General features: G+C 43.5%; 1 protein-coding gene across 1 annotated transcript in view; it reads right to left on the bottom strand.

Moving 5' to 3' along the window:
- Positions 1 to 3,097: 3,097 nt before the first annotated feature.
- The window catches only part of PTCHD1 (patched domain containing 1), a 50,756-nt gene continuing 33,556 nt past the window's right edge, over positions 3,098 to 20,297 (bottom strand). The window contains exons 2-3 of the mRNA XM_047076368.1: positions 16,280 to 16,940; positions 3,098 to 4,752 (exon numbers count right to left, since the gene is read on the bottom strand). Coding sequence (XP_046932324.1) covers positions 3,098 to 4,752; positions 16,280 to 16,940 — 2,316 coding nt within the window. The remainder of the gene's footprint in view (positions 4,753 to 16,279; positions 16,941 to 20,297) is intronic.

The raw sequence follows: 20,297 nt of genomic DNA, 5'->3' as shown, positions 1-20,297 counted from the left end.
TTTTCTGGCTTGCAAACCCCGAGTGTCTTATGAATTTACATTTTCTGCTGAGTTCTCTTCAATGAAAGAATTGCCACCCTGACCCTGACTTTTCTTTTTTTCCTTACAACTGGCCAAGAACGCCCAAGTATCACAGTTTTTTAGTTGACCAGGAGACATATTTTTGATGAATGGAATATTTTTCTTTGGTAAACAAACACCAACTGAAAACCAACCAAAAAAGTTTCTTTGGTAAAGTGAAAATTAACGTCTTGGTTGGAATTAATTGAAAAATAAAACTTGTGCAAGTGTTTTCCAGGATTCTTCCCTCCCTCTTTATAGCAATTGCAAAAGTAAAACTTCACCAAGTAAAGACTTAAATTTTATGGGGATGTGATTCTGAGTTGCTTCTAAAGTGGCTTCTCCATGGTGGGGCTAAACCAATGCTGTCAGAGCAATAATCATTAACAAATAAATAATGATGTAACAATAAATAATAAATCTTGACATGCAGAGTCCCCTAGTAAAAAAAAAATCATTCCACAGTTAGAATTCCATAAGCCTTGATTTCAAGTGCTGAAAAGGGAAGTTGACAAGGTTGAAAAGGCCCTTCATTTAAAAATACAATATTCCAAGGTATACAGAGACTCAATCAAGTTGGAAAACTACCATCTGTCATAAAACAAAGTTCCACAGCAAGTCATTCTGGTTGACCAAATTGAATGATGAAATTCTCAACAAAATCTGTTTAATTGGCGTGTGTGTTTTATCAGTTTTGTGGAGTAGCTTTAACCCGAGGTACTCCACGTGGCCGACACTAAATCAATGGCTGATTTAGAACACACTGTTCAGAAAATGATTTAGCAACATATGATTCAAGAATAAAACCAATCCCCTCTTCATCTGTGTTTTATAAATAATAGCCTAGTTGCAGGCCCCTTGGAGAGAGAATTGATCGCAGATCTATTATGCGAACTTGCCCTTTTTCGAGGACTTATACTTGTCCTCAGATTAAAGCTCATTATCTTCTAGTTGAGTGCATAACACGTTGGTATGATCACTTAGTGTGTCTGCAGGAGAGACTGCACAAGTGCATAACGCACTAGCTACGACCCCCTGCACGTGTATTTTGAACTCTGTGAACAACAGTACATGAAATAGAAAGCACAGGTTTGCACTTGGTGCAGTTACATCTGAATCATTTGGGCATTTTTGCTGTTTGGAAAGACAATGGCAAAGCTAAATCCCAAACATTACCCAGACATTACAAAAAAAAAAAAAAGTCTGCCTTGTGGCCAGTAAAGTCCTATGTTCTTTCCTTGGAAATGTACCTTGAAGGGAGTAATAGCCCTCTTAAGGGAAAATCTAAAAGTGGCCTGCCCTGTCTTAGGCATGCTAAAATGATGGAAACCCTCTAGTGGTGTGACCCTGGCTGAGTCGCTTTTTCCTCCTAGGTCTTGGTTTCCTCCTCTGTGGAGGATGGGGAAGTTGCACGGTACATCCGCTAAGGTCCAGAGAGCAAAGGTGCTTTTGGGAAATGCTTACCACTATAGATGTCTAAATAAGCTACGTCTCTAAAAGGGAAAAATACTGTAGACGTTTGCCTCAAATGTGACCAGGAGTTAGCTTCATTTTTATAGACATAAAGAAATGCAGGGGTCTGGGACAGCATACACAGCCTCTTCCAATCAAGCTGTTTCTTTTTAGAGCCTGTGGATATGGCAATCAACAGTATGAACAGTATAAACTAGGCTCATTAATGTACAGAAGGGCCGTGCAATGCATTAGAGGGGCACCAGCAAAGGTATGTGTGTGCGGGGGCAGGGGGAGGGAACCAGGGAGATGAAAGTGCAGCCGGCTTAGCAGGAACGTTTGACTGTCACCAGTGATACGCTAGTATCGGTGATTACATCTTCCGGTCATTTCCATCTGTCTCCCCTTCAGTCCTTCATCTCCCTGCCTGCACTTCTGAAAATTTTCTTCGTTTCGGGATTACACTCACCAAAGAACTTTCTTTTCTCCTCTGTGTCTTTGAGCAGCCGTGTCTCATCGTGAAGGCAGACCGGCTCTACTAGTTGAAAGCTATGGCAAACAACCATGTCAGTGTTCATTTCTCCTTCCTCAGCTGTGCGTAGGCAGATGTTGTTTCTGGGCATCCACGCAAAAACTGCATGTAGGGTCAAACTGCAAACAGCTGTACCAGCTGGCCATATTGTTTTGTTAAAATGGAGACGCTGTCTCTGGGTTCAAGTAGACTCCTGCTTCTCCATCATGCCAGGTATTTGGGTTTGGCTCTGTCGTTTTGGGTACTCAGAGCCTCCTGCCAAGAGCTGTAACTAATAAAGCAGATCCATTTGGTGACAAGCAACAAGATATTCCAAAATAGAATCGCCCCAACTCCGCGATGCTGGAGCTGTCATTGGTTTAAAGGTGTATTAACCAAATCATACAAACGTTGAAAGTATACTGATGGGGGGATATGATCAATTCATTCTACAAAACAAAACTGCCTCACCTGGGTGAATTTAGACATCACTCAATTTCACTCCATGGGTGATGGCCACTCTACTGTGTGTCACTTCCAAGGTTCTGGCTTGTTTCTGCTGGCCAGAACTTTTGAAAGCATCTCCTTGTGGTGCTGCGGAGCTAGATGAGACAGCTAAGACCTCAAACCACAGACCCTGCCTGGAGCTACTGCTCTGCAGAAGTTCTGGAAGCTTTATTGTGTGAACAATGCTTAAAGCTATTTCTGCCTTGGCAGCTGACCTTTCAATCAGTAGGTTTTTGTCACAATACCAGCAACATCTGCAGTGTGAATAAAATAGGATTCTGCTTGCTAATAAGCTTTCTTCTATTTGATTTTAGTTTAAGACTGTCTCCATGTGTGTGTGTGTGTGTGTGTGTGTGTGTGTGTGTGTGTGTACATTCTTTCTGGTAACAGTCCTTTTGTTTTAAAGACTGAAAATGTGCAATGCCCATTTCCCCCCTTGTCCTTTACTTTGGCAATGTCTGTTTCTTATACTTAAAAAAGAAAGAACAACTTTGAATTTGTTTCAGTAACATAATCTCTTTGCTCTCGATAAGACCTAGGGTGAAAATATAACAAGCAGAGACTCTATCACACTGTTGTAATTTGGTCAACCACTCGAGTACTGTCAATATCCACCATTTCCACACATTCAATTTCCTCCCGGTTTTCAGGGTTTTTCTTCTCTTTCCTTTTTTTCTTCGAGGGTGGCAGGAAAGTCAGTATCACAGGTAAAATGGCAAAGCAGTGAAAGAAGGTGACAAATGCTATTAAAAACAAGCACCTGAACAGTGTACAGGTCAGATTTGAAGGCACAGCTGCGAGAGGAATCAGACCAACAAGATAGCAGAGGTAACTCTGTAAAATGGCTACCCCATGCACTTCCAGGGCATTTTTTACCCATTTAGTTCTTGTGAAATCCTTGCCCAGAACGAATGTGGATAACAGTGGAGCACAGTTGTCAATTGTGTAGTTAATTCCATAAATTAAGCATAGCACAGAAATGCAGTCCAGTTCTACTTTCCATAATGTCATGAAACCTATAACTCCAAACTCCACGGACACAACCGTGAGAGTGAGCCAGACGTTAATCAGAGAATCTGCCACCAGGAATGCCGAGAAGAAGAGCAGGAACAAAGCACTGATGCAGGAGTTGTGCAGGGGGGCTCCCAGAGAGGAGGCATATCGATCCATATACACGAAGGACGGGTTGAAGACAATGAACTTCACCTTGGAGGTGACAGAAAGTCTCCTGAGGGTCTCCAGGAGATCGTAGAGTTCTTCTCTGTTAGTTTCCATGGTCTTGGCCACCAAAAACATTCTGGAGGCCACTACATCAACCTCATCATTGTACTTTTTAGAGAAGATGATGTCCTCTTGAAAATGTGAAAATTGGGGAGCTTTCAGGAAGGAATTTCTCAACATGTCTGTGAAATTTTTCTTAGGCAAGCCAGTGGACACATTGAGTTTCCGAAGGTAATTTAAATAGCTCTCAAACCAGGATATCCGCACAAACCCCTTGGTGTATTCTAGCACATCTTCTTGGACGCTAGTGTTCCAGTACTCTATGGACTCATATATGTAAAACCCAATCACCGGACTGTAGTTACTAAAGTACTTTTGCTGGGCAGTAGTGTACTCAATGGTTTGCGTCGCGGTTGCTACGATGTTACTAAGGTCTGACCCTTCACTGACCTGCAGATAGCCCATTAAGGCAAAGGAAATATAAATAAGGTAAAAGAGAACTACAAAAGGCTTGACATAGGTGTTGGTTATCCAGTCACAGTAATAGCGTTTGAGGAAACATACCAATAGGTGACTCTCGTAAGTGTTCGCTTCCTCGCCGTCAGTTGTGTCCTCGCTGAATCTGGCTGTCAGGAGAAACCTGTACCATGCCGGCTTCTCCTGCAATGCCTCGGGCTTTGGGACTTTTCTACAGAAGATACTATGCTGGTAATTGTTTTCTATGTAGCCAGTGAATACCAGGCTGGAACCATAAAACGAGAGTACATAGAGGTAGTTGAAGAAGATTGCAATACAGGAATTGCAGCAGAAAATCCTGGCTGCCTCAATGTTCGTGAAAGGGCTGGCCCCTATGCCAAAGGTGACCAGGTACATGGCAGTGGTGAGAGAAAAGGAGAGCATGGAGTCTGCATAGACTGCTGCAGTTCTCTCTTTAACATGTTGGTCTTCTCTAGTTTTCCTCCAGGAGGATAACATTTCAAAAGTCCCATATAATCCATGACCTGAGGGGACAGAAAAAGACCAAATCAAAAGTTGCAGAGACTGCCACCATCTTTCAAGAGGGGAACCAACTTGGTTATGGGGTCACGGGAAATCTAACCAGCCCTGGTGGTGACAGGTAAATGCCACTAATTTCTCCTGTGGAAGCGAGACCTGTGTTTTGGTGAATCTTAAATGTGAATGGCTAGTGAAAGGGGAGAGACAGGAGCCAAGACCTTCATGCTCCCTTCTGCCTGAAGAATGCTGGGTGGACTTTTGCCCACAGAAAGCCGAGTAGACTTGCACCTGTCTCTTGGGGACTATATACAGTGCTAGTTTAGGGTTGTTGGTGCAGCTTGCAGAGTTTTTGTTTCCCCTTGGTTGGTGCAACACTCCAGAGAGGGCTCTTGGCCACTCATCACTTGGCTTGTCATCCCCACGAGTCTGGCTGGAGGTTAGCACGGAGGAAGGCAGCGAGTGGGCAGAGGTTTCTGAATGTCTTATCACCTCATTTGAGTTTGGCCAGGTGGAGGGCTTTCGGGAGAAAGAGGCACTGTGTTTAATTTGAGCTTTGACGGGAACCTAAACCACAGCCTCCCTTTTCCCCCCAAGCATCAGTTCAGGAAGCAATAAATCTGAGACACACAGGGAAGCACAATAAGTAGGAACAAGTTGGAGTGAGTAGGAAAGACGGAAGATGGAACACGATTCACATGAACTCTGCCTGCAATTGATCAAAATTAAAATTCAGCTTGTAGGTGTAGGGCTTACATTTTGTCTTCGGGGACCTGTTTGACCAATTTTACTTGTTCATAGATGACATATCAAGTAGGGGGTAACTGTGCTGGCTTTTCTGCACTATGTGGCAATGGCCTCTGAGGGAGAGAGGCTGATCTGTCACCTCTTTCCCTAACTACTTAGTGCCTCTGCCTCGTTGGTTAGTATTCCAGTAACACTGGAGTAGCAGAGGCACGGTAAGTGCTCGTGTTTTGACTCCATTCTACTGCTTGAGGCTTGATCTATCTTGACTTCTCCCACCTCTCCCATCTGGAGGTGGACACTTGCGCTGATGGCTCTCCCTGGGTTTCTAGGCCACTACAACATCAGAAAGCCCAGCAAAAGTGACCTGTTGTGGCTTTCAGTAACCCCTATCTCGGCACTGGGAACAGCAGATCTAATTTTCTGCTTCTTTGCCTTGGCATATTCAATCCCATTATTGAGGATAATAAAATCTTTACTCGGTGGTGCAATAGTCTTGTTTTTAAAAAGGAATTTAAAATCTCTGGCCAAGTGTAATGCTGAGTGAAGAGAGTCACTGTTATCTTGTGTGCACAATAACTGGGTGAACATCTTCTCTCGTGCTCAGGCCCGTGTTTATATCCTTACTGTGAAGTCTTGCTTGGTCTCAAACCCGAATACCCATTTCATAGTCGTGACGTAGGCCTGTTTCCTCCGAAGGATTTGGCATTTATCTTAATTTACTAGGCATCGTTCTACAGCCCCTTTTAGAGGTCAGGTCGAGACTGTCAATTTGATAACTAGCACCGTGGCCCCTATTAAATTGGAGGCACCGAAACTCCCCAGACGTGTGGTAAAACATGCACTCTTTGACTGGCGTCCCGCTAATTATGTTTCAGAAAGCTAACGTCTAGTCTCAGGAGGGAAAACTATTTATTAAGTCTTGTTTCCACACTGTTCTCAGAGAGGACTGACCGACCTTCAATTAAAAGTAAGCCATTCTAGGACAATGAGAGTAAAAAGGATTAATACCTCCGAGGCATCTGTGGCCTGGGGAAACAGTGCTGACCATTTCACCCGGGGCCATGTAGACTAAGTTTTCATGGGTAAGACACACTTTGGAGTTTCACTGAAAATGGCAAATGACAATTTTTTTGTAGTATTTACTTGCTAGAAACAAGAAAAATGTTTTAAAACAGGGCTATAGTCCTGAGTCATTAAATATGGGAAGAATATAAGGAAGCATAGAGCAAGATTAGAATTAGTCATATAGTAGAATTTAAGTGAAATCTGTTCTGCAGTCCTTTGTTGTTGTTTTTTTTTAGGTTGATGTGATGTTTTTGGACATTATCTGACCCTAACTCTTGTTGGAAAATACCATAAGATTCCATTTCTTACCATGCTGTTGAGTAATCTTAGAGGCTAGCTGAGGAAAGGAATTGGAATGAACTGAGCTATTAGGTGAAGAGAGTGAGGCTCGAGGGTCCAAAATGAAAATAAACTCAGGGAAAGGCAGAAAGAGGCTGTTAGCTTGTCTCCTGAGTTCTGTTGTTGGATTTTAAATGCCTTGTCCTTCTATGGTTTGATCATTTTTATTGAGTCCTGACTCTCTTTGCATAGGTTCTTGGTTTTGGGGGCAGCTCCGGAGAGAATTTTAATTTTATTCTTAGGGGCTTTTGGAAACTATGTCTTTCCTTCATTCCTCTTGTGACAGGGGTGTACATGCAGACACTCACAGAGGCAAGAAGAAGAGGCCCTGACAAAGAATCTTTTCTACCTGGTCACTCAGAATTTGTTGCTAGTCCTTGTTGGTCTTGCTTCCAAAGCCCCCCACCGTCATTCCTGATAAGGCAGATTCTCGTTTCTCAAGCCACACCTCTCTGGCGAATGCATGTTTTCCCAAATTCCAAATTGGAGTTGTACAGTGTCTTCGAAGAGCTCTCTGGGTTTCAGGGACAAGTGCTGACGCCATAACTGGGCCCCCTTCCTGAAGCGCAGTCAGTCAGGAAAAGGATGGATGCCCACATGGCTCTAGGCGCTTCCCAGGGAGTGACAGCGTGGAGCGCGCAGCTGGCACTAGACCCGATTCACAGCTGGGTAGTTCTGTTGAAGAGGTCAGTCTGTTACCCTAAAGGAAAGCTGAACTGTGGGGTCTCTTGTTTTCTGGCCTGGACTCCAGGGGAGTCCTATTCCAGGAGCCCTTGATATGGGGAATACATTGCCTGCTTCCCTAACTCCTCAGAATGCCTGCTCTGTCCATAATTATAGCCACATTCCCTTTGGTTTGGGCCTTCAAGGGTGTTCTTAGAAATGCAAACCCCTCTCGGACAGTGGTCTCCTGAAGCAGCTTGCCTTAGGTCTGAGGGGTAGGACAGAAGCTGGAGATGGGGAGGCAGTGAAGAGGAAATTGTAGGTGGGTGGCTTTCACAGAGATCGAATCCTTCAGTTCTTCCTTCACAGCCAGCCCTGGCCATATCTTTTGTCGCTACTTCAGAAACAGGCCAGTGGAATTCAAGGAAAGGCAGGGAAGAAAGATTCTGGTGGGTTCTGTTCCTCTTCACTCTCCTCTCTCAGCATGTGCCTCCCTTCTTTAGCCTCACCATCATCCACCACTCTCCTCACTTTGGGGCTGGGGTCTAGCAAGCAGGACTCTGAGGCCAGATCGTACAGAGGCAGGCAAACAGTGCGTGTGGACTGAAGATGCTTTTCAGAGGTTTGGCTGTCATTTCCCCTATTTTTGAAAGGTGCTTCAAAAGCAAAAATACTGCTGTCTTCTTTGCACTCTAGTTTTTATATTTTCTGTATGAAGTCGGAAGTCTACAAGCCTCCGTGTTCACTCTGACCAAGGGGCCTATGTCATTGGCCCAAAGCATCATTTTGGCAAGGGGCCATTATCCATCTCCGGTGTTCCACGCCTGTTCATGAGCACTCCCGGGTGGCAGGACTCACACAGGGAGCCACCTAAACATGAAGTTCCAAACAGACTCGGCCTTTGGTGACCAGAGGCCCTGTGGTGGTAATAGGAGCCCGGGCATGACATCACCACAGCAGGTCGACAGCCCAAGACCTGGAAGTAAAGACTATGATGGTGAGTGCGCCAGGAACCGACCAGTATCCCAGGGCATTCCCTCTCTTACAGGCACGGTATTTAAGGCAGAAGAGTTGCCAAAGGGCACGGGTAAACACCACATACTGATTCTGTCAAATTGTTAAGATAAAGAAGCTTTTAAAGTATTCACTTTTTCAAAAGCACACGCAAGGTATTTGTTTCTATTTTGGTATATTGCATATCCGGGTAGTTCCATGCCTATCAGTATGTGTCAAGATATACATCCAGGCCCAAGTTCTCATTACTCACGAGTGAAGGCCTTGACGCAACGGGGACTTTTAGCCAAGTCCTGAGATGAGGACAGCCGAGCTCTTCACCAGTGTTCAGATACAGTTTGTACCAGGAGTGCAATTTATATTTTATTAGCAGTAGGCTTTGGAACTGTCATCTAGTAAAATCAAATACTAGAGGATTTAGGCTAATAATTTTTCTTCTTTTCCAAGTGATTTTATATCTTTATGTGCACTTGACTTTTAGGCTTTGGGGCCAATGACGAGAAAAAGCAGTACAAATGATATATATGGCACTAATGGTGGAAAACCCTCACCTGGCTAATCCTGCAGTCTCTTGCGGGGAGTCTCAGGAACTCACAGATTAAATCTCACCTTCACCCGGACTCTTTTCTGGGGCCTGACCAAAGCCTTCAGGGTTGTTTATAATCCACTAACGTAGGAATTCACCAATGAATAGTTGAGAGTTAACCTAACTATCCAGTAGATGTGCTTCTGGAGAGCTGTTCATACAATGAATCCTATTTTTAATGTATTCATGGTTTTGCTATCGGAGGCAGTCTGGGTGGTTTGTTTATTAATTTTTTGTCAATGAATAATCACAAGCAAATTGATCTATTTTGTACATCTGAATTCTGTAAGGCAGATTTTCTTTAGGCCCAGATTCTCATGCCTTCCCCGGCACACGCACAGCACAGAGGCTGATGCCTTTGGGCATGGCTCACGTCTTCATCCCTCCATACTGGCAGGATTTCCTCATGGGGGTTCCCAGAAACAAGGAATAGCTGAGAAGATGAGGAGGTGAAATGGGATGGCTTGCTAATGGATGATCTTTTAGTTTCAGTGTGAAAACATTTAATATTAGGAGACAATGAAGCCATTTATAGCATGCCTGGGCATTGCCAAATTTCATATGTGGAAATAAAAGTACTGCATTCTTCTAGAAAATCCAGAGTATAATGAATGCATGAGTAAAATCTGCTTAAAACATATTTTATTCTTAGACGAGGTTCACTAAGTAGCTCATGTTTATAAAATGCTTTTCTTTCAGTGACATCCACATAAATTCATGATTTTTGTTTCTTTGAGAAGAAATTTAAAGTGTATGTATGTCTGGGTTAAGTAACATCTATTTTCAGGGAGAAGTTCATTAATTGGGTTACATTTACACTTTGCCAGTTATAAACATTTACTTTCTGTGCTGAATTGTTTGGTTTATCACAGCCTGTTTTGTGTCACAGTTAAGAGTGAGAGTAAAGGAAGATGTACTCTGCTTAAGTTAAGACAGAGGCACACATCAGGGCAAATGCACATATCTCATGCTTTCTACCGGAGTCTCGTCACAGTGTGGCGGGTCTAATCACAGCATTGGATTTTAATCTGCAAAATGCTTTTTGCTTCATTAGAGAGCTGCAAATAAGAGTCCAAGAAAGGAATATGCTAATAGCTCTTTCTTGTTGAAAGAAAGGTATTTAGATACTGTGTGTGTGTGTGTGTGTGTGTATGTGCATGCACTATATAAAATCAGTGTGTATAAATGGGGCCCACTATATATACTATGGTAATTGTGTAATATCTTTTCATATAGAAGACATATGTAATATATAAATATATGCATATATGTCATATCCTGTTCAAACGTGTTTTATGTATTTATAAAATGTGTGAATATATACTGTGTAATATATAGGGAAATATATAGTACATTTATATTCAAATATTCAAACAATATGTACTATATGTTATAAACACATGAAATACATATATATACACATGAACTGATTGCATAATATATCATAGTACACAGAATATACCCAATGTGATATATATGTTATGCACCCAGATTATGCGCATGCACATGCACACACACACACACACACGATGTGTATGTGTGTATCAGTAGGCTGATTTGAAATTTATTGTACTGATGAGGAAGAGAAAAAATGCTAGTGCTCCTTTACCATCAGTGCAGAAAAGAGGCTAGAATCCCTCTCTTATGTTCTGTCTACATTTTGGGTCTTGGTTGCTGAAGTAGCCTAGGGGAAATGCAGGGTTTTCCTCGACAGTGACTGTGAATCTGCTTGGATTGTGAGCTCTGTAGACCCATGTGGTCAGTACTACCTGGCCTCGGTAGTAACTTTCTGAGATGCTGGTTCCAATGCAACAGTAAACTAAGTGTTTTTCTTCATAGTCCATTTTTACCAGTTCAGTGTCCTGATGTTGCCTCCTGCTGCCTGACCTTTGTAGAATCTGCCATTCCCCCATTCCTTAGACTAGGGGTCAGACTTGTCAGAGTGTACCAGCAGGCTTGGGTCAAAGAGGAAGTGTCATCATACTCCTCTGCCTTACTGAGCTCTGACAGGATACTATGCCTCCCTGCACCTGCCCCCTCAGTCCTGTTCTCGTCCTCCTTTATGGTTAAGAAGAGAACAATAAAGCATGTTTTGTTCCGTATCATCAAACCTATTTCTCCTCACCCACCCCTTACTGTACTACGATTGGTGAAGCATAATAAAAGGGTGAAAACTACCCACAAAACTAGATTACACAATCTCCTTGTAAATTAGTCCCCAAATGACCCATCATACATTATAAAAAGATACTCATGGAAAAAATCTTCAAAAATATTGTATGGAATTACTCTCTTAATCAGATATAAACAAAACTGGGAAAAATTAAACCATTATAAACCATGTTTTTTCCCCTAGAAATTTTTCCCCTAGAAACCAGTTAGTGATTTATATCCAAGCAGAGTATTTCCACAGCATTCTACTCCATCATGTAGACTGTCATATTGTTGCAAATAATGGACTTCTACAATAATGTGTTAGGTTGAACCATGAGAAGTTGTTGCTTTGGAGTTCCAAAATGGTTGTTTATTGGTACCAATTTTGAGGTAAAAAATAGTTGTCGCAATTTCATTTAGTTTGAGCTTTATTATTATTTGGCTGATTTCCCCCCACGTTGTCTCATGACTTTAGAAATATACCAGAATGGGGCACCTGGCTGGCTTAGTCAGTAAAGCATGTGACATAAGTTTTGAGCCCCACCTTGGGTACAGAGATTACTTAAAAAAAAAAAAAAGGGAACTATATCAGAATACGCAGTAGGAAAGCAAAACCTTTCAGGTTTGCTTGAGTTCAGAGAAAAAATAATTAGGGGTTCTCATTTCTCTGAACTAAATTTTCTGCCCAAGAACTTTCACCTCTTTATAGGCCTGAGCTCCATGTACTTCAATACTGCATCATATTCCAGGTAGCATCAAATGAGAATGTATTCTTAGAGAATTGAACCTGATCTTCTGGTTTCTACTAAATACAGATAATCTTAGAATATACCTGAAAGGAACCAAACATCTCTGCTATTATTCTCCTCCTAGCACTTAATTACATCCTTTCTTCCTTTCCCATCCTCGAATTCGAGTGGCTTGGCTTGATAAGTCAGAAGGAAGAGGGCACCCTGGATGTGGCATTTGACTGTCTCAAAATCCCAAAGATTCTCCAGCATTCTGTTCCCTTCCTGATTTGCATCTGGCCAAGAAAGCCGTGGAACTAGTAAGCCTGTAAGGAGAGCTTGCATGCACAAAATCTATGCCCGTTTCTTAAACCATAGTCAACTGTAGGACAATGGTGTAAATTCTCATCCTTTAAAGGAAGTTCTATAACGGATTAAAATGATGAGTGTCACATGTTTACAAACGGCAGTTCAAGTACCTCAGTACCTGGAATTAATATAGTTTGGAAAGAAAGGATATTACTTTATGCAGAAGGGGTAGGGATGAAATAAACTCTCTTCCAAGTTTATAGTAACCAAAAAATGTCAATGGGCATTTATAATGCTGTAGACCGTTAAGGATTTCAGCTCTAAATATACTGATGTGACTCATATGGACAAGGGTTTTGGCAGAAGTGGGATTGTCTAATATGCATGACACTGATTAAAAACATTCTAAATCATGATGTATCTATGCTTACATCATTGCCAAAATGATTCATCTGTGTAGGATATATTCTTATTGCCAGAGATGTCACGTATCGGCTTGGCTAGAATCACACAGTCACATCCCATTATGGCGAACTCTCAGAGTTTATCCAAATTCTTTCCTATTCTGGAATTTTGTCAGGTTAATACTGCTTGACACACGTGGTCTCAAAATTTTCCATTCTAAATCTTCTGCCATTTTGGCATTTGGCTGGATCTGGCCTTATGTGACTGGCATCACACTGAGAATGTTTAGTTTGTTGAATTTTAAATATAATGTTTATCGCATTATAGACCTGTTGTTGCCAAGGAAATGTCTGTATATTAGAGACTTTGTATAAGATACTTTTCCTTTTAAATGAGGCCATATAGTTTTAAATTTTTGACACTGTATGTATACAACAGAAAATCAAGAAGTTTTGCTTGAATCTTAGTTTAAGCATAGCCATTTTATGGTATAGACAGGCAGATTTTTAAAACTGGACAGTTTATTGACTCCTAGTGCAAACCCCTTAGCACTATATTTCTCCTTGGTCGTTTGAAATATTTATTGGCATTTTAGGACTGGTCGTCAAAAATCCAGAATTAAACACTGGCCCTAAACGCGACATTTATGAACATGCCCTTGCCTGTATTTCATTTTACAATCAAATTCTGAGAATAAACAGTTTATCTGTGCAATACAGAAGGGTAACCGTCCTAAATCCAGGCACTGTTGGCTTTATGGGCATATGAAGCACCCATTACATGGTGCAAAGTATTTATTGCAAATGGGCCTTAGCTACTAAAATGCATAGCTTCCTTTAATGTTGTGACTCAGTAATGTGAGATGTCTTTGGGCTGAAAATGTACAGAAAGGTTGCATACTGATTGTCAGCAGGGAAAACCGCCGTCAAATCAATGCATGTATCATTCCTCACAAATTGCAAACAAGGGAGTATTGGGTACCTGCAGCGTTTGGTCTCTTTCATCGCAAATGCCAGACTCCTGGGACTTGAACTCTGCCGTACAGTTCGCTGGTACTCAGTCTCTGTGGAGTTGTGGCACTACGATTGCTGGATTTGTTTTCTAAAGCCACTTCTCGGCTCACAGCACCTTTCCATCTCTGACATCCTTCCCTGCGCCAGGACTAGCTGGTGTATTCCTTTTTGTGCCGACTTTTACTTACGATATTTAAAACTTCTTTAGGAAGTACCGAAATTAGTTTTAAGAAATCTTAAATATCGTAATTTATTTTACTTAATAAAATTTATTAGAAGTGTGGAATATTCAGTTTCATTTCACGTGGTGAAATTGATTTTAAGGAGTTTTGACTATTATTAAATAAATGTCTATTTATGTTGAGAGAGACAGCAAAACAAGTGAGCCAGTGTGAGCGGGGGAGGGGCAGAGAGAGGGGGAGAGAGAGGATCCCAAGCAGGCTCCGTGCTGTCAGCGCAGAGCCTGACATGGGGCTCGAACTCACAAACGGTGACATCATGACCTGAGCCCAAATCAAGAGTCAGACGCTTAACCGACTGAGCCATCCAGGCACTCCTATCGCTATGTTATTTTACTTAAAAATTAATTTTAAGAAGCTCTAAGTATTGAAATTTTAATTTACTTAACACAGTCAGTTTTTAGGAAGTTTTAAATACTGACTGTATCATCCTCTGGGCTCATTGGTCACAGCTTGGAGTGCTATAAAACCAAGCCCAATAGTCCTTTTTCTAGCTCGGACATCCTTTTGTCTTTACCTTAAAAACCCACCGTCTTCCTTCAGTTCCCCACTCTTTTCTTATTTCTGTTCTTCTTCCTCCCGCAAAAACAATCAAAACACAAAACACTGCATTTTTAAAAATGAAAAGCTAAAAAAATAAAATCCAAGCATGGGCCTAATTATGAGCAAAACATCTTAATTTCAAGAAACCTTGACTCAGGCCTCCGTGGAAGCTGAGAACCGCTCACACTGTCTTCATGGAACCGCCATGGATCCCAGCATCTGTGCTCACTGACTTGGGGTTAAGGAGGCAAGTTATGCTGCCTCTTTAACAGACTGAATTCAGGAGGAAGTGCAGCAGCCTCCTTCTCTGTGGCTTTCAACCTGGTAGTTTTGCAGCTCGCTCGGTCTCTGCGGCTCCCTCTTTCCCAGGAGCTGCCATTTCTGTTTTGACTGCCCAGGCCTGACTTCCCACAGGCCTCAGAGCCCCCAGGGCTTCACGTTATTCCGCGACCTCGCAGCCCCGCCACCCCGCTTGTCATTTAACCTTAATGCAGCTGAAACGTCCCAAGTAAGTTCTTCCCTTTCCTTCTGCCACCCCCACGCAGGGCGTTAGGCATTCTAATGGACTCAAGCAGAGTTCTTTCTCATTCAGTGAAAAATGCCACTTCATGTGTCATGTCAGTATCTGATTCAAATGACACTTTCTTTTGCTAAAGGAATGGATGAGAAGTTGCCACAGAAAAGGGGGAAGTTAACCATTGGAACCCTTGGCCCGCAAGAACCCTGCCATCAGCCATCTTCAGTACCAGATGAACAGAGCAACTGATGTGATATTATAAACACTGTGGCTTTGTTTCGACCATTACCTCTATCAGGAAGTTCTTACAGGCCCCAAGAGAGAATATGCTGGGATTCTCACGCCGCCATTTTCAGACATTCTCCTGAGTTTATAGCAAGAGTAGAAAAAAAGACCCTTCTTACTTAGGTCTCCTTTGTTGCTTTCGAAGTTCTTGTACGTTTATCATATCCCCTTCCATGATGTTCACATCCACTCCATTCATAAGGTGGGGAAACTGAGGGTAGCAGACACTGTCAGTGCCCAACCCACGTGCCCTTCTATTCCCTATTCCTGAGCTCACTCAAGGCTTCTTCCTACAAATACCATTCACCTGAGGGATTTTTCCAGCTGCAGGAATGTGCTCTGTCTTTCTCGGGGAGAGCCCTCAGTGAATCAGACACAGGGTTTCTGGGTATGTAGCCCAGCTGGCAGCTTCCTCAGCCCTCAAGGAGGACCTCTCTGAGGTGTGTTCTGTTAAGTCTCCCAAAGGTCTCCAGTGGGATTGAGCCACAGGTGCCTAAAGAAGTAACCTGCCCGTTAGCCTGAATGGCCTTCCTTCCCTGGCTCATGTCCTCTCTCCTTCCTGGGGCTTCCTGGGCTCACTTCCCAAGTAAGCTACTTATATCTAAATCCTTGTCTCAGGCTCTGCTTCGGGGGAAGCCCCACCTCAGACACTGGGGCACCGGAGAAGATTAGTATCTGCTAAATGCCACACAGCTACTTAATGGGGAACTAGGGCTAGGACCCGGGACTTTGGACTTCTGGCACATTTACCAAATAAGGTTTCCCCTTGCTGATGGCCAGTGCATTACAGAATTGGTCCCAGGACATTTGGGCAAAAGCAAGACCCTATAAATGAAACAAAGTTGTCATATGGCTACTCCTTGCCTTTCAGGAGCGTACTCACCACCACACAGCAGGAGGAAAGAAAAAAATGAAGGGCAGTAATTACCTAGCATGACGAAAGGGACTCCCAGGAAGGTGGAATTGTATTTCCCACCAGTAAGATTGATGATCCCGGCCGCGGTGAGAGTGGCCAGGGTTATAGTCACCAGCCCGAGCAGGCCTAGCCAGGGTTTGCTGCGGACGCAGTCCTGCATAGAGCAGCACAGGATGGCCATAGTGACCACCAGGATCAGGCTGGTGACCAGGTAACGTTCTGATACGCGGCTGGTCTTCTGGAAATCTTCCCTCAGTGAGGAGGATGTGTAAGGGTACATTTTGACTTTGCTGTTGGATTTCTGGAATAGTCGGACAGTGTCGCAGAAGCTGGACTCCCACCTCTCAGCCACCATGTCGTTGAGACTGTTGATTGACTGCAGGTAGTAGGTGAGCTGGACGGCCTCTGCGGACTTGACCCGGTCCTTGCTGTGCACAGTGACGCCTCCAAGCTGGTGTCCGTTGTACACCGCCCTCCCGTCCTTTAAGTGAGTGATTGGGTATGTGATAGCAAAATTGGTCCGGTTGGTGGCCCGAGCATTCTTTAGCTCCTCCAGAACATGCACTATGTCATCCACGATGCAAGTCTTATCATTATTCAGGATACATATGTGGGCGAACGTGTAATTAAAACCAGGCCTTGGAACCTGGATCCTGGTCACAGCAGCATGCAACTATGGGGGAAAAAATGAAAGTCAGTGTTTATTACCCAGAACGAGACATTCATGCATGGCATTGGCTCTGTGGAGTCAAGTATGTCTGTGTGGGGTGGGGGAGTTTCTCATGTCATCTCTAAGCTAAAGAGTTCACATTAAATGGTATAACCTTGCGTTAGAGATACGTAGTAAGGATTCAAAACCACCGGCGGCAGCAGCACAACCTGGGAACTTACCAGACGTGAAAACTGCCAGGCTCCACCTCACACCTGGGAGATCAGAATCTCGGGGGGTGGGGCCTGGGAATCTGGGTTTTCATAAGTTCTCCAGAGGATTCTGATAAAGGTACAGTTTGAGACATGCTGGGCTACTGCACCAGCGTTCTTTCCACACGTTCTGTTATTTGTGACTCAGTTGGTCTATAATGCCTGAAAGTCTCACGTACGTCCACCGTCTTGAAGATGGAAGGTATGGTGTGAACTGAGGCGCAGCTTCAGGTGCAGAGGTCTGCCGTGGGCCCCTCCCTTGCTGCCAATTGGTAGGGCAGCCAAATGATTTCCCCGTCCAACTTAGTCCCTGAGTGCCTTCAAAGATAAGAGGTTCACCTCGAGGGACTTTGTATACTCTGGCATTCCCTGCGTGCTTACATGGGAAGGGAGACGTAACTGCAAGACACTGGCTGGGACACGTGGCAGTCGTGCTAAAGGAGCACAGTGGGATTTAGTCAGCACACCTCACCCCAAGTCACAGTGGCCACGTCACGCGTCACGCCCTCTACACCTGTGATCGAAGTGGACGCTGGGAATACGAGCACTCATTGAACAGCTCCTCCTCTAGCCGGCACAGTACCAGGGGCTTCATACAGATGAACTCATTTAACCCTTACAGGAAACTATGAAGTCGCTACAAGTCCTAGCCTCATTTTACAGATGAGGAGACCGAGACACAGTTCCTTGCCCGAGGTCACGCGCCTAGTATGAGAGAAAGCTGGGCTCTCCCGGGGGGTCTGGCTCCAGAACCCGTGCTCCCAGCGCCTCGCCACACACTTCTAGGTTAACAATGCTGGCAGTTGAATCAAGGTACGTGCTCACAACTAATGGCCACATTTGTGCTTTCACTGCCCCAGCCCTAAAAAATCACAAGTACTCAAGTTCACATAGGTAGGAGTGTGTGTACTCTACGGTCCAAGGCCTGTGCTCTGTGAAATGTGCCCGGTCTGCAACATGAGGCCGGTGGTGGACACGTAATGGGTGCCAGGTAGGCGAGGTAGACCTGTGCCTAAAACTGAGTGCGCTCTCTCTAGAGCAGAGATAGCCTCTGTGTATCTAATGGATAAAGAAAAACATTTTGTATGTAAAGGGAATAGTTTAACATCCAGTCACCACACTGTGACTATGCCATTATAACTCATAACCTGAGCATCTCCATGACCCTGATATATTTTCTCTTGAATCTGCTCTAGATGGATTATTTGTGAAGACATTCTGCTGTGCATGTGCCAGGGTGTGTGGGATATTTATTATGCTCTTTGAAAATGTCAGAGGGGCACCAGCTGTCAGTCTTTTAGTTAGCACAGAGCATGAGTTGTTAACCCTAATTCTCAGTGTACCCTCCCCAACATCTCCTCGTGGGCACCACCCCTCAGGTTGGGAAACACTTCATAGTACGACATTTGGCTGAAACATTTTGAGTTCTTTCCTTGACACACACACACACACACACACACACACACACACACACACAATCTCCCAGAGATACCTAAGAGATTATTTTCATAAAACTCTAGCTTTTTGTTTTGATGCTTGGAGATTAATGAGGAGCAAAATGTCGTCAATGATTTTCAACTGTGAGTGTGTCTTTTTTATCCATTCTTCTTTCTCTAAGCATGGCCCGGTGAATTTTGATTAAAAGAACTTCCAGCTACAAAAAATCCCAACAATAAAGTTATTTTGGGGAGGGAAGAACCAAGAGGAATTTAAAGACAAGAGAGAGTTTTGATAACTGTTAAAAGACTTTGCGGAAAGATCCAGAATAGGCTAGAAAAGGAGTGGTATTGAAAGCATGCATATGTGTAATATTTAGTGCATTGTTTGTTCCTATGAGCAGTCTAATAAATCTCCCTTAGAGTGATTACTAAATATGTCAAGAGAAAAAGATTGCCAAATAAGATGGTGTTAAGCCACAGGGTTGAACCCAGTTACAGCAAGGGGATATTTTCCATCCATTCTCTAAGGCGACCAGGCCCTGATGGGTGGGGCATTGTAAACTATTTAGAGATCTGCCAGATCTGCAGATCTACTGCCATGACCCCTGGGATGACAGACCGAAGAAAGCAGCCACTGTGTTAAGTCCTGTCCCAGCAGATCGCAGGATGGAGACTTGGGCAGGGAGACCTTCGTGAAGGTGAACAAGGAAGGTTTCTAAGTTCTCAGTACGCGAGCTGCTGTGAGACGCAGCTGCTTTGAATTTCCAATGGAAAGGTGGGTGGAACATGTGTCACTCTTCCTTCTGAGTGGCAGGGAGATGCTGAGTGACAAACCATCCGGAGAGGGGGTGTTGGCTGAGGCCACCCACCTGGCAGGAGGAGTTTGTGGGATTCTACTGTGGGATCAGAGGGGAGAGGATGATGGAGGCATGGGGAAGAACTGAGACTCCCTTCTGTGACTTCTGAAACTTCTTAGTTCTGCTTTTTGGTTGTTGTGAAAGCATATCAAGTACACGCACTGTCTACTCTTGCCTGTCCACATGCTACCCGGATATCAACCTGTATAGGATGTTACTTTCCTAAAGAAGCCCCACTCAGGACAGTAGAGACATTAGTAGGTGTTCTTTGACATATTCACAGGGGAAAAGGGAAGCCAGGGATTGAAGCTATGCTCTTTTTTTTTTCTTTATACTTACTTTTAGTTTCTGCACTGGAAAAGGAAGGTGAAACTGATGACTGGTTAGTTTATAGTGATTTTATCTTTGCCCTTAAATTAATCTCTTCTCTTGGGTCTGGAAGGGGTAAAGAAAGCCAGGAAAACATCAGAGCACAATAGTGAAATGGTGACCGAGACACTTCAGTCCGCAAAATGGACAACCTCAAGCTACACAGGCTTATTATTGAGCTAGGTGAGAGATCTTCAGAAAAAAGCAGGGGGAAATGACACAAAGTCATAGTCTTGACCCTTAATATAGTCGGAGTCTGTCGTGTGAGTCAACACATAATCCATGTTTCCATACCTATGTATAGATTCTAGATTATTCACTCAACACACATTCAATAAGTACTCATCAAGTCTACCGTGTTGTCAACAAGAGGATAATTTCCCTGAATTTAGTGCACTCACACTCACACATGGAAAATCACAGAAGAGATAACAACATTCAAAA

The sequence above is a fragment of the Lynx rufus genome, unplaced genomic scaffold, assembly GCF_022079265.1.
Source record: "Lynx rufus isolate CCGP_SWC_20201006 ecotype Redwood Valley unplaced genomic scaffold, mLynRuf1.p SCAF_14, whole genome shotgun sequence".
NCBI classification, from domain to species: Eukaryota; Metazoa; Chordata; class Mammalia; order Carnivora; family Felidae; genus Lynx; species Lynx rufus.
The sequence above is the reverse complement of the archived record's forward strand: the minus strand, read 5'-3'. Positions and strand labels throughout refer to the sequence as shown.